A 13,828-nucleotide genomic window follows, 5' to 3' on the forward strand; every position below is an offset into this window, starting at 1 on the left:
ATGTGTAGATCTCTTTGGGTGGTATGGACATTTTAACAATATTAATTCTTCTAATCCAGGAACATGGGATGTCCTTCCATTTATTTTTTGTGTCTTCTTCAATTTCTTTCATCAAGTGTAGCTTATGCACCTCCTTAGTTACATTTGTTCCTAAGTTTGTATTGTTTTTAATGCTATTGTGAATGGGATTTTTTTTCTTAATTTGTTTTTCGGTTTGTGGTTCGCGTACAGAAACATAATCAAGTTTTGTATGTAGATTTTGTATCCTGCAACTTTACTAAATCCATTTATTCTGAGTTTTTTGGTGGAGTCTTTTGGGTTTTCCATATGTAATATTCCACCTTCTTTAATAGTTGTGTTCATTTGCATTCTTCTCCACTAAGAGAAAAGTAAGTTACACCGACGGTCTAAGACGCAGCAATACTCCTTCCAGGCGAATCCTCAGTCAGCAGCAGCCTGCGGCTGCGCACTCAGGGAGACTGGAATTCCCACAAATCACTGGGCACCCTTAGGGGCGGGCCCAGGTTGCCTGCCGGGATCAATCGATCCGCCCAACCCTAGGCTTCTGAGTCATTTCCTCTTTGGGACTGCATTTCCCAGCGGCCACTACGCCGAGTTAGCGGCCACTTCTGGCATGCGGGGGTCGTTGTCCTGGTAGGGTGAGGCCCTAAGGTGGAGGAAGAAACCAGTGGCTGCCTGTGCTCATCAGGACCCCAGCCGGAGGGACTGCCAGTGTGGGTGGGCAGAGAGAGGACCTCAGGACCGGGCGCTGACAGGCACGCGAAGGAGCCTCGGCGGCCCGTGTGCGAGCGTGCAGCGAGGAGGGGGATTGTGCGAGCGCGAGTGGCGGACGAGGAATGTGGGAGTCTGTGCTTGGGGGCGCGCCTTGTGCTGCGGTGAGGGGAGAGGGGGCGTGTGGACACTGAGTAGTGCTTTGCTGTGGAGGTGTGTGTGTCAGTGGGACCATTGGCCCGCTGCTTCCTTCGTCTTCTCTCCCAGCCACGTGGCTGCAGCAGAGCAGTGGCCCCTGTAGGGAGGTCAGATACTGAGCCTAGAATGGAAGTTTCCTCAGGAGAGCCCAGACCTGGACCTGGGATGGGAATATTAGAGCTGGAAGTGCCTCTCTGGGGCCCCCACGAGGGCAGCTACTTGCTGAGACCCACCGCATTCTCCGAGTTCTGTCCCCAGGGACCAGCTTCCAGGGACCAGGGAGACTGATTCCTCCTTTTACTTCCGCCCCTTTTGGGGCGAAATAAGGGAGGTGTGGCCCTGGAGTGTGCTTTCAGATTTAGTCTGCACTCCCAAGAAAAGCCTGGGGTCTCATGCTTTCCATCTCCTTCTCCTTCCCCAGAGTCGTTACCATTATCCCAAAGAAGGACCCCCAGGAGGATGAGAGTATTATTGCTGTACATCTAAAGTCAAGGGTGAGTTCGTGATTTATTTTGCTTAAGAAAAAAAAAGGTTTTTGGTTTTTTTTTGGTTTTAGACTATATAGGTTCCAGTAAACTTTCAGGAAATGTAGGGGAGACGTGCAAATTGATACCTCGCCATTTGGTCCCCCATTGCCCTCACTTCTTCACTTACTACTCACTTAGCCATTGGGTAAATTTTTCACATCTGCTTGGGCACTCTGTTTTTCTAAGATGACACGGAAATAAGCCTCCAGCGATTGATGTTAAAGCTTTATTTTCGGGACTCCGATTTGGTAAGAAAGAGATTAGTGTTTAAGTGGAACCACACACCTTATATCTTTTGCTCTTTAAGGGCCTGCTTTTCAAAGCAAGGGCAGAACAGAGATCATTAGCTTATTTCATTCAGTATGTGAGGCTTTCAGAAATGGGAGAAGTGATAGCAACAGGAGGTGGTATCAGTAAGAGCCAGGATTTTTCTAGCAAGTTCCATCAGTTGAAATTTGCATTGCTGGCCACATCTTGTGGAAGTTTGGCAGCTTGAGTTGTGTTTGGGGCTTCTTTTTGTGTGGACCTTGGGAAGCAGTGTAGTGTGGTTGAAACTAAGGGCTGTGGATCCAGAGTGCCTGGGTTGGAATATTGGTTTGCTTCCTGGCTGTCTCAGGTTTGTAATGAATGTTAAATGAGTTAATGTGTGGGGCGCCTGGGTGGCTCAGTCAATTGAGTGTCCAACTTTGGCTCAGGTCATGATCTCCTGGTCAGTGAGTTCGAGCACCGTGTCCGGCTCTGTGCTGACAGCTCAGAGCCTGCTTTGGATTCTGTCTCCCTCTCTTTCTGCCCCTCCCCTGTTCACGCTCTGTTCTCTCTATCTCATTAAAAATGAATAAATGTTAAAAAAAAAAAAAAAGCTGTTTTAAGTGAGTTAATGTGTATAAAGCCCCTTGGAGCAGTGCCAGGCATACAGCAAGTGTTTGATACGTTTTAGCTCTTGTTTATGCGTGGTCATTTTACCTCATTCCTCTCACCTTCTATACAACAGGGACATTAGGAATATGTGATATATGGGGGCACCTGGGTGGCTCAGTCAGTTAAGCATCCGACTTCGGCTCGGGTCATGATCTCGCAGTTTGTGAGTTTGAGCCCTGCATTGGGCTCTGTGCTGACAGCTCAGAGCCTGGAGCCTGCTTCGGATTCTGTGTCTCCCTCTCTCTCTGCCCCTCCTCTGCTTGTGCTCTGCCTCAAAAATAAATAAACATTAAAAAAAAAAATTAAAAAAGAAAAAAGAATTACATTCTCCAGGCTAGGCTCTGAATGTTTCAGGGTAGCGTTCTAAGAAAGAGCAGGCCTTACGCCACATTTTATTATATGATTTACACGAGAAAAAGGGAAACAGTAGAGTTCCTTTAACAAATGTAATCTTTATCCTCAATAATAATGATGGCACATATCAAGCAGTTCATGTGTGTCATTGTGCATTTTCATTGAATTTTCTTAGTATTCTTCCTGACGACCCTCTGTGCTCCTTACTCTATTCCTGTTTTACTAATGAGGAGACAGAGGCACTCAGAGGTTACTTGTCTTAGTTCAGATTCATATCCTGAATATGAAAGTAAAACTTGTGAGTTCTTTTTACTAATGACAGGATACTATGTTTGAAATTAGATATACTTTTTTTTTTTCCCTAAAGTTTATTGATTTATTTTGAGAGAGACAGAGACAGGACGAGTAGGGGCGGGTTAGAGAGAGAGGGAGAGAGAGAATCCCAAGCAGGTGCCATGCTGTCAGTGCAGAGCCCGATGCAGGGCTCGAACCCACGAAACCGTGATATCATGACCTGAGCCGAAACCAAGAGTCAGATGCTTAACTGACTGAGCCACCCAGGCACCCCTAAATGTTTATTTATTTTGAGAGAGAGAGAGTGAGCGAGCGAGCATGAGTGGGGGGAGGGGCAGAGGGAGAGAGAGAGAATTCCAAAACAGCTCTTTGCTGTCAGCATGGAGCCTGACGCAGGGCTTGATCTCACGAACTGTGAGATCGTGCCCTGAGCCAAAATCGAGTCGGTCACTCAACCAAATGAGCCACGCAGACACCCCTATACACACATATATTTTACAGACATAGTCATATTCTGCATCCTATTTTGTAACCTGATTTTTCCTACTTAGTATTCCATTACGTGGATGCCCTGCTGTATTTAACCAGTTGGCTTTGTTGGACTTAGAAAACCAAACACTGCCGAGCAGTTCCATCTACATCCTTTCCAGTTTTCATGCCTTGCCCCACTTCTCCCAGTCCTGAGTTCACAGAGAGGTTCTGATTTGGATAATGTGACCCCTTCTTAGTCCTGAAAGGTGGGACCAAGGGAGGAGAATCTGCACAGAGTGGGATGAGTAGCTCAGTCGTCCTAGGCCTAGTCACATATCCAGAGAACGGAGGATCCCTCTTGTTGAGATATTTTGGAGGACAACGTGTTCCTTGTGGCTTGAGGGGAGAGCTTGATTTTGTCCGGACTCCTCACATTTGATGCCAATTTGTATGGCGGACGGGAGAGAGGGAAAAGGAGAGTGTGTGAAGCAGAGAGGGACAGAAGAGGGATTTTAGGAAGTAATTGGAACATAGAGATGGAAGAACAAATTGTATTGTTTTTATTTTTTTAATGTTTATTTTTGAGAGAGTGACAGAGAGAGAGTGAGTTGGGGAGGGGCAGAGACAGAGGGAGACACAGAATCCGAAGCAGGCTCCAGGCTCTGAGCTGTCAGCAGAGCCCGACGTGGGGCTCCAACCCACAAACCGCGAGATTATGACCTGAGCCAAAGTCGGACACTCAGCCGACTGAGCCACCCAGGCACCCCTATTTTTTTTATTAAGTTTATTTATTTTGAGAGAGAGAGAGAGAGAGAGAGAGAGAGAGGCAGGGAGGGGCAGAGAGAGAATCCCAAGCAGGCTCCCCATTGTCAGCACAGAGCCCAATATGGGGCTCAGAGTCACGAACCGTGAGATCATGACCTGAGCCGAACCCAAAAGTAAGACGCTTAACTGACTGAGCCACTCGGGCTCCCCAAAAAGATTTTTGTATTAATTTAAGTCATTTAGCACCAAGGCACAGCTTGGCTTAAGCCCTTCTCTTATTCTCTCTAGGAGTGGAAGCGTGAGGAAAATGGACCAATTTTGTCATTCTAAAAACATGGCCTATGTAAGTTGGTATCTCCTCTCCTTGAAATATGACTTTACATTTTCTTTATCCATTCCAGACGTGCCGGGGTAAGTAGGTTATCCCGCGGCACACAAGAAGTTTGCTCTGCAGCAGCGGGACACCGCAAGAACTTGCAGGCACCCTGCGCAGTTCCCAGTCACTCCTTTCCTGCAGTGTGGTTCTTCGCCCCCCTCTGTGTTCCCCTTGAAATAATTTCCTTCGGTTTCACCATGATGCATGTGTGTGTGTAGTTTCAGGGATCTGTGTCATTCAGGGACGTGGCCATCAGCTTCTCCCAGGAAGAGTGGGCGTGTCTGGACCCTGCTCAGAGGGCTTTGTACAGGGACGTGATGTTGGAGAACTATAGCCACCTGCTCTCACTGGGTAAGACTATTTCCCCCGATGTTAATTAATTGGAGAGATTAATTCGTTTTGCAATAAAATTAGTATTGAGCAATTGTAATTATTAATAAATTGTTAGTGTCTGTTCTCTGGAATATCAGCTTTCTTCACCATGAATTTCAGGACTGTGTTTTAAGAAATAGATGTGTTCTGGGGTGCCTGGGTGGCTCAGTCGGTTAAGTGTCCGACTCCGGCTCAAGTCATGACCTCACGGTCTGTGAGTTTGAGCCCCGCATCGGGCTCTATGCTGACAGCTCAGAGCCTAGAGCCTGCTTCGGATTCTGTGTCTCCCTCTCTGTCTCTGCCCCTCCCACCTCCTGCTCTGTCTCTCTCTGTCTCTGAAAAATGAATAAACCTTAAAAAAAAATTAAAAAAAAAATAGATGCGTTCAGGGCTGCCTGGGTGGTTAAGTGTCCAACTTCAGCTCAGGTCATGATCTCATGGTTCTTGAGTTTGAGCCCCACATCAGGCTTCACGCTTCGGATTCTCTGTCTCCCTCTCTCCACCTTGCGCACTCTCTCTCAAAAATAAATAAATAAACATTAAAAAAAAAAAAAAAAAGCCAAGTTCCTTCTTGTTCCCAAAGGAAATAGTTTGGGATTTGTTGGGTTGAAAATGGGCATGTGCATGAAATGCCTGCGTCTTGCCCACCCCTCTGAACTTTCTCCCTTACGCTTGCCCTCTCTGTCACTGCCCCTTTCTTAATGACCAAGGGACAGAATTAGGAATCTTGGACATGTATTGTATGATCATTCTCTAAGACAGGTTTCATATTGTGTTTGATCTCAGAATTACTGTAGATGTTCTGGGTTTTTTCTGACCCACTTGGAAGAAGAACAGTGTTTTGAGTTTTTCTATCAAAAGAGCCTCTATGATTTATGTGGTATTGATTGGGTCAACCAAATTCATTTAAAACCAAAGCGGACACATTCCATTTCCTTTAACAGACATTCCTTTACCTGCTTTGTAGTTTCAGGCTGTAAAGTTTGTATTTTTCACGAAATGAACATATTAAGAACGAACTAGAATGTTAAGGAGGCAAAATAAAGAACAACAATAAAAATACTATTAACTTTGTAGTACTATATGCTAGTCAATGTTGGAAGTGTTTTACATATACTAAATAATTTTAATACCACCCCTATAAAGTAGGTATTATTATCATCCCCATTTTAGAGATGGGAAAACTGATGGACACAGTTTAGATGGCTTGCCTGGGGTCCTGTTGCTACTGGGTATCAGGACAGGGTTTTCACCAGGCAGTCTGGCTTGAAGGTTCATGTTCTCAGCTACTGAATTGTACTTCTTCTCAAAGGATAGGCCCTATGTGAGTTTAAATGACATAAGTCCTAAAAATAAATAAATAAATAAATAACGTAAGTCCTTTGTCTAACCTAGCTGCTCTCATACAATCTTCTCAACCTTTCTCTGAAGTCTTTTCTTAGTATCATTTTGACTTTTAAATTATTACAAATTTAACCAGGTCTTAACCAAAGTTTTGTTTTGTGGGGTTTTGTAGATTTAAAAAATTCTTTTTCTATACCATGTATCATTTTTTTTTTTTTTTTTTTTTAAGCAGGAAGGTCCATTTCTAAGCCAGATGTGATTACCTTACTGGAGCAAGACAAAGAGCCTTGGGTGGTTGTGAGGAAAGAAACAAGTGGATGGTACCCAGGTGAGTAGGGGAGAAGCCGGCAGAGAGGGTCAGGAGAGGGTCAGAGATGACTCACACCCCTGAGATGTGGTTTGGAAAATTCCTTCAGAGACCCAAGACCTGTTAGATAAAGATGCCCGAGACCCGGGAAGGAAGTAAAGCTCACAGCGTGGGCTCTCCAAGGAACTTCATCTGTTGCCAGTCACCTCTCATTTTTGTTCTCTTATTTCCTCCCCTTTCAGCGGAGTGCCTGATTTCTTTCCCAATATGATCTTTTAACATGTATTTTGCATCCAGCTGTTTTCCAGCTCTACTTTTGCATTTGAATTTCTACATGTGTTTCCAGTGTCTAAAAAATGCATGCATATATTCAGCAAATATTTATTGAGTGTCCACTCCCAGCAAAGCACTGCTCAGCATTGTCTGTACAGTGAAATGAACATGACTGATAAGAGTCCCTGCTCTTGTGGACTTTACCTGCAGTTGGCAAGACGTGGGTTAAACAAGCCCATGAGCAAATCTGTAATGTCAGGAATCATGCTGTGCAGACAAGTATATAGAAGTAATGGGGTAGGAATGACAGGGCTCGGTTGGGAGGGTGGGTGCTGGGTGGCTCAGTTGGTTAAGTGTCTGACTCTTGATTTCAGCGTAGGTCATGATCTCATGGTTTGTGAGTTCGAGCCCAGCATCGGGCTCTAAACTGACAGTGGGAGCCTGATTGGGCTGCTCCCTCTCCCTCTCTCTCTGCCCCTACCCTGCTTGTTCTCTCTGTCTCTCAAAAATAAATAAATCAGGGTACCTGGGTGGCTCAGTCAGTTGAGCATCCGACTTCAGCTCAGGTCATGATCTTGAGGTTCCTGAGTTTAAGCCCCACATCGGGCTCGCTTCTGTCAGCTCAGAGCCCACTTCAGATCCTCTGTTCCCTCTCTCTGCCCTTCCCCAGCTGGCACTCTCTCAAAAATAAATAAAAAACATTAAAAATAATTAAAAATAAACTTAAAAAAAAAAAAAGAATAACAGGGCTTGGGTGCTCAGAGCGCATGTCCTGAAGTAGGCATGCTTGCATAGAACTGTGAAGGAAGGTTTCGGGCCACAAAGATGGGACAGAGCATTCTGTCTGCTCAGACTAAGCGGGAGACACAGAGGCCCTGAGATGGAAGTGATTTCTGTGTGACTGGGAGCTGTAAGAAGGTTAGAACAGAATATGGGAAGGATGGTAGGAAGGGCGGTCTGAGAGGTAGGCCAGGACCAGATCATACGAGGTCCTGATTGTTATTGTGAGGAGTATAGAATGTTTTCCCCAGAGTTACTTACAGCCGTGTTCTGATCTGTATTGAAAGTTTTCCTCATTTCTTACTCTTTAAACAAAGGATGACAAGAATACAGAAGACCACATAAAACAAAGGATTGCATGATTAGTTGTTTTAAGATGTACATATATGAAACACCAGGTTGTGAGTTAGGATTTTGCCAGCTGTCCCGGAAGCCTGTTTTGTGTCTGTTTGCACGCACAAACCTTTCCTTCCCTGAAGGAGAGTTTTTCTCTAGAGGTTTATTGTCTGAGTGAGCATCTCCAGTCTGATTTTGTTTGGCCTTTTGTTTTAAAAAGTCTTAAGTCTCTTTCAAATTAAAGGTTCTTCTTGATTTTGTTGTTAACAGTTTTTTCTTGATTAAGTCAGATCATTTGTCCTGTAGTTTCACACCATCTGGATTTTGCTGATTGCGTCTTGGTGATATGGAGGAACATGTTCCACTGTCTCCTATTTCCTGTAAAATGATAGTTGAGTCTAGAAGCTTAATCAAACTTTTGAGGGAATTTTTTTTTTTTGGCAAGACTGTTTTCCTAGATAATGGTAATATTCTTCAGTCCATCGGCATGTGGTATCCGGGTTTCTTGTTTTAATGATGTTAGCAGTCATGGATAGTCAGTTACTATGTCCCTTAATTCACTAGAGGTTGTAAATTGGTGATATTATAATTCTGTCATTTATTCTTTATTAGCTAGGATGCATCTGTAAAAAGAAATATCACGTTATTTACTACTTGGTTACTCAGTTATACAGATCAAATAGAAAATTGAAGATATTGGGGTGCCTGGGTGGCTCAGTCGGTTGACCAGCCGACTTCGGCTCAGGTCATGATCTCATAGTTCGTGGGTTCGAGCCCCACGTTGGGCTCTGTGTTGACAGCTCAGAGCCTAAAGCCTGCTTTGGATTCGGTGTCTCACTCTCTCTCTGCCCCATCCCCCTCTCCCTCTGTCTCTCTCTCAAAAATAAATAAGTGTTTAACAAAATTAAAAAAATATATAATAGCAATCTCACATTTAAAAAAAATTAAAGGTATTCTTTTCCTTTGCTCACTAATTTTCTAAATAATGAGTTGGTTTCCTAGCGTCCTTTCAACGTTTTTTTATTTATTTTTGGGACAGAGAGAGACAGAGCATGAACGGGGGAGGGGCAGAGAGAGAGGGAGACACAGAATCGGAAACAGGCTCCAGGCTCCAAGCCATCAGCCCAGAGCCTGACGCAGGGCTCGAACTCACGGACCGCAAGATCATGACCTGGCTGAAGTCGGACGCTTAACCGACTGCGCCACCCAGGCGCCCCACCTAGCGTCCTTTCAAAGGTGACTCCTTTTTTATGATGATTAGGAATACATGGAATTATAATATTTGATGTACTTCCCTCTGTTGTTACTATGTTTGCTGACTGTCAAATTGTCCCATCAATTGGCCAGTGCGAACCTCTTCGAGTTGGCTCTTGGAGCCCTTTTAACATGACCCTGGTGGCCTTTGAGAGACTCCTTCCTGTCTAATAAGACAGCCTGTTTCTAGGCTTGTCTTGTACATTTCCCCCACCCCCCCCCCCTTTTTTTCCCCTCAAAAAAAGCCCTGCTTTTTTTTAATGGAAAATAGTCAATATAAATAGTCAATATAAACCCTGATATTTTTATTATTATTTTTTTTTATGGTTAAGTTTCTTCAGTCCCTTTTTATCTAAAGAGGTTTTGTGCCTTAAAATTTATTTTAATTTTTTTTACTTTGGTTTTTCTCTCTCACTCTTCTTTGGAGTCTAAGTACAGGCTAGTTTACTTAAAGCGTGGCATTCTGAATTCATGTGCTTTAAAGATTTTTCTCATGACTTGCTTCCGAAGGCTCCACAGTGGATTCCAATAGCATCATGAAGAATCACATCACATCCAGTCTCTTTAGAGATTGCTGTGGTTTTCGTCAACCAAGTATGCCTTTCCATTTCCAAAGGAATGAATAATCTCTGAGTTGAGCTTCAGCAGGATTTTAGTATGGCCAGAGACTGTAGTAAATGATTTCACTCATTTAAAATATGTCGAGACTGCTTTATTTTATAACCCAATATATGGTCAGTTTTTATAAATGTTCTGTGTGATTGACAAAGGAATGTGTATTTGTAGTCTCAAGTTTGTTTTGTGTGTGTTTTTTTAAATGTTTATTTTTGAGAGAGAGAGAGAGAGAGAGAGAGAGCAGAGGAGGGGCAGAGAGAGAGGGAGACACAATCTGAAGCAGGCTCCAGGCTCAGAGCTGTCAACAGAGAGCCCAACATGGGGCTCAAACCCATGAACTGTGAGATCATGACCTGAGCTGAAGTCAGATGCTCAACCGACTGAGCCACCCAGGCGCCCCATGTTGGAGCTATTTTCTTTGAAATGTGGTCAGTGGCACTCACTTCATAGTTGTTTTGTTTTGTTCTGTTTTTAATGTTTATTTTTGAGAGAGAGAGAGAGTGTGAGTAATTGAGGGGCAGAGAGAGAGGCAGACACAGAATCCGAAGCAGGCTTCTGGCTCCCAGCTGTCCATATATTGGGTTATACTGACCATATATCGGGTTATAAAATAAAGCAGTCTTGAGTCAGCACAGAGCCCCACGTGGGACTGGAACTCAAGAACCATGAGATCATAACCTGAGCTGAAGTCAGATGCATAACTGACTGAGCCACCCATGTGCCCCTTACTTTGTAGTTTTAAGTTTTGTGGCCTAACATGCGATCTGTTCTGGAGAGTGTTGCATGGGCACTTGAAAAGAATGTGTGTTCTGCTGTTCTGGGATGGAATGTTCTGAATATATGTGTCATTCGAAGCCACGGTTTCCTTGTTGAATTTCTGCCTGGATGATCTATCCATTGATATAAGTGAGGTGTTAAAATCCCTAATTTTTTTAAATTATTTTTTAGAGAGAGAGAGCATGAGTGGGGGAGAGGGACAGAGGGGGAGAGAGAGAATTTTAAGTAGGCTCCACACTCAGCGCAGAGCCTCCTGTGGGGCTCAATCCCACAATCCTGGGATCATGACCTGAGCCGAAATCAAGAGTTGGATGCTCAACCAACTTAGCCACCCAGGCGCCCCACCTACTATTATTGCATTATTGTCAGTTTCTTCCTTTATGTCTGTAAACAGTGGCTTTATGTATTTAGGTGTTTCCATGTTGGGTGGATAAATATTTACAATTACTATATAGTATTGTTGGATTGTCCTCTTTATCATTATGTGGTGTCATTCTTTGTCTCTTGTTACAGTCTTTACGTTAAAGTCTATTTTGTCCAATATAAGTATTGCTACCACAGCTTTCTTTTTGCTTCTATTTGCATGGTAGATGATTTTCTATACATTCACTTTCAATCTTTATGTGTCTTTATGTCTGATATGAGTTTCTTCTAGGCAGCATGTAGATGGGTCTTGCTTTTTTATCCATTCAGTTATTGTAGGTCTTTTGTTTGGAGCATTTAGTCCATTCACATTTGAAGTAATTATTGATAGGTATGTAGTTATTGCCAGTTTGTTACTTGTTTTATGGTTGTGTTTATAGTTCTCTCTTCCTTTCTTCTCTTGCTGTCTTCCTTTGTGGTTTGATGGCTTTCTTTAATGTTATATTTGGATTTTTTTCTCTTTATCTTCTATTTATTATAGGTTTTTGTTTTGTGGTTACCATCAGCGTCATATATAACATCTTGGGTTGCCTGGGTGGCTCAGTTGATTAAACAGCCAACTTTGGCTCAGGTAATGATCTCACAGTTTGTGGGTTTGAGCCCCATATTGGGCTCTGTGCTGACAGTTCAGAGCCTGGAGCCTGCTTCGGATTCTGTATTTCCCTCCCTCTCTGTCCCTCCCCTGCTCATGCTCTGTCTCTCTGTCTCTCAAAAATGAATAAATATTAAAAAAAATTTTTTTAGATAACATCTTATGTGTATAGTAGTCTATATTAAGTTGATGGTTGCTAAAGTTTGAGTCCATTCTAAAAGAACTAAAGTTTTACTCCCCCCATTCTGTTTTATGTATATGATGTCATACTTTACATCTTTTTATTTAGTGAATCCCTTGGCTGATTTTTATAGATATAATTGATTTTTCTGCTTTTGTGCTGTAACCTTCATACTGGTTTTATAAGTGATTAATCTACTACTTTTATTATATGTTTGCATTTACCTGTGAAATTTTTTCCTTTCTTAACTTTCTTATTCCATTAAAAAAATTTTTTTAAATGTTTATTAATTTTTGAGAGAGAGAGTTTGAGCAGGGGAGGGCAGAGAGAGAGGGAGACACAGAATCTGAAGCAGGCTCCCGGCTCTGAGCTATCAGCACAGAGCCTGATGTGGGGCTTAAACTCATGAACCATGAGATCATGACCTGAAATTGAAATCGGATGCTCAACCAATTAAACCACCCAGATGCCCCAATAACTTTCTTATTCCTAATTATGGTCTTTTCTTTCCATTCAAAGAATGCCCTTTAATGTTTCTTGTAAGGCTGGTTTAAATGGTAATGAGCTCCTTTAACTTGTTTGTATGGGAGACTCTATCTCTTCTATTCTGAATGATAGCTTTGCTGGGTAGAGTATTCTTGGTTGCAGGTTTTTTTCCTTTCAGTACTTTGAATATATCATACCCCTCCCTTCTGGCCTGTAAAGTTTCTGCTAAAAATCAACAAAACAGCCTTAAAGGGTGTCTCTTCTATATAACATTTATTTTTCTCTTTTAAAATTCTCCCTCTGTTACTACTTTTTTGCTATTTTGATTACTGTGTGTCTTGATGTGGACTTCCTGGGGTTAATTTTATTGGGAGTTCTCTATGCCTTCTGGATCTGGATGTCTGTTTCCTTCCTCAGATTAGGAAAGTTTTCAGCTATTATTTCTTCAAATAAATGTTCTGCCCCCTTTTCTCTCTCTTCTCCTTCTGGAATCCCTATAATGTGAATGTTATTATTCTTGATGATGTTGCTGAGTTTTCTTTATCTATTCTCATTTTTTATTCTTTTTATTTTTTGCTGTTCAGCTTGATGCTTTTCACTACACTGTCTTCCAGGTCGCTGATCTGTTCTTCAGCTTCTTCTAATATGCTCTTGAGTCCCTCAGTGTTGTTTTGTTTCGTTTTGTTTTGTTTTATCTCCGTCATTGAGTTCTTCATCTCTGAGTGGTTCTTTTTTATATTTACTGTTTGTTTTTGAAGGCCTCACTGAGATCATGCACTTTTTTCTCAAGTCAGGTGAATATTTTTATGACCATTGCTTTGAATTCTTTATCAGGCACATTGCTTATCTCCATTTCATTTAGCTTTTTTGCTGTGGTTTTGTCCTGTTCTTTCATTTGGGACATATTCCTCTGTCTTCTCATTTTATATAACTCTGTGTGTTTGCTTCTGTATATTAGGAGAGTCAGTTACAGCTCCTGATCTTAAAAGTAGTGGCCTTAGGAAGAAGAGAAGTCCCATGGTGCCCTGCAGTGCAGGGTCCCCTGTTCACTAGATCCATATGCTTTTCAGCCTCTGCCTCACTGTTGTGGCAGAGCCTCCTCTGTCAGTCCATTGGCCTCAGTGCCCCACTTTGCCTGTTTTGGACAAGATTTGATCTCGGTGTTGTTAAGGGGTAGTCTGGGGCCTCCAGCGGCTTATAGTGTGGTGGTGTCAGCAGTTAGACTAGATGCCTGCGCTCAGCCTGTCTGCTGGGGCTGTAGTTGAACCAACCTGCAAGGCACCCTCTATGCCTTGTCCCCTTAGAGGCTTTCCCTGGGGGGCAGGGCCGGCAGTCAGATCAGATGCCTGCCCTAGTCCATCTGCCAGGGCTGCGGTCACACTATTGCCAGCTATGAGGTTCAGTTGCCAGAACCGCAGGCATACCCGTGTGTGTGTGTGGGGGGGGGGGGGGG

General features: G+C 43.1%; 1 protein-coding gene across 1 annotated transcript in view; it reads left to right on the top strand.

Annotated features, from left to right (window-relative positions):
* Positions 1–519: 519 nt before the first annotated feature.
* The window catches only part of LOC125915731 (zinc finger protein 780A-like), a 20,324-nt gene continuing 7,015 nt past the window's right edge, over positions 520–13,828 (top strand). The window contains 3 exon segments of the mRNA XM_049621704.1: positions 520–1,424; positions 4,854–4,986; positions 6,584–6,679. Of these exon segments, the coding sequence (XP_049477661.1) occupies positions 1,323–1,424; positions 4,854–4,986; positions 6,584–6,679 (331 nt within the window). The 5' untranslated portion in view covers positions 520–1,322.

This window comes from Panthera uncia (assembly GCF_023721935.1).
Source record: "Panthera uncia isolate 11264 chromosome E2 unlocalized genomic scaffold, Puncia_PCG_1.0 HiC_scaffold_19, whole genome shotgun sequence".
NCBI classification, from domain to species: Eukaryota; Metazoa; Chordata; class Mammalia; order Carnivora; family Felidae; genus Panthera; species Panthera uncia.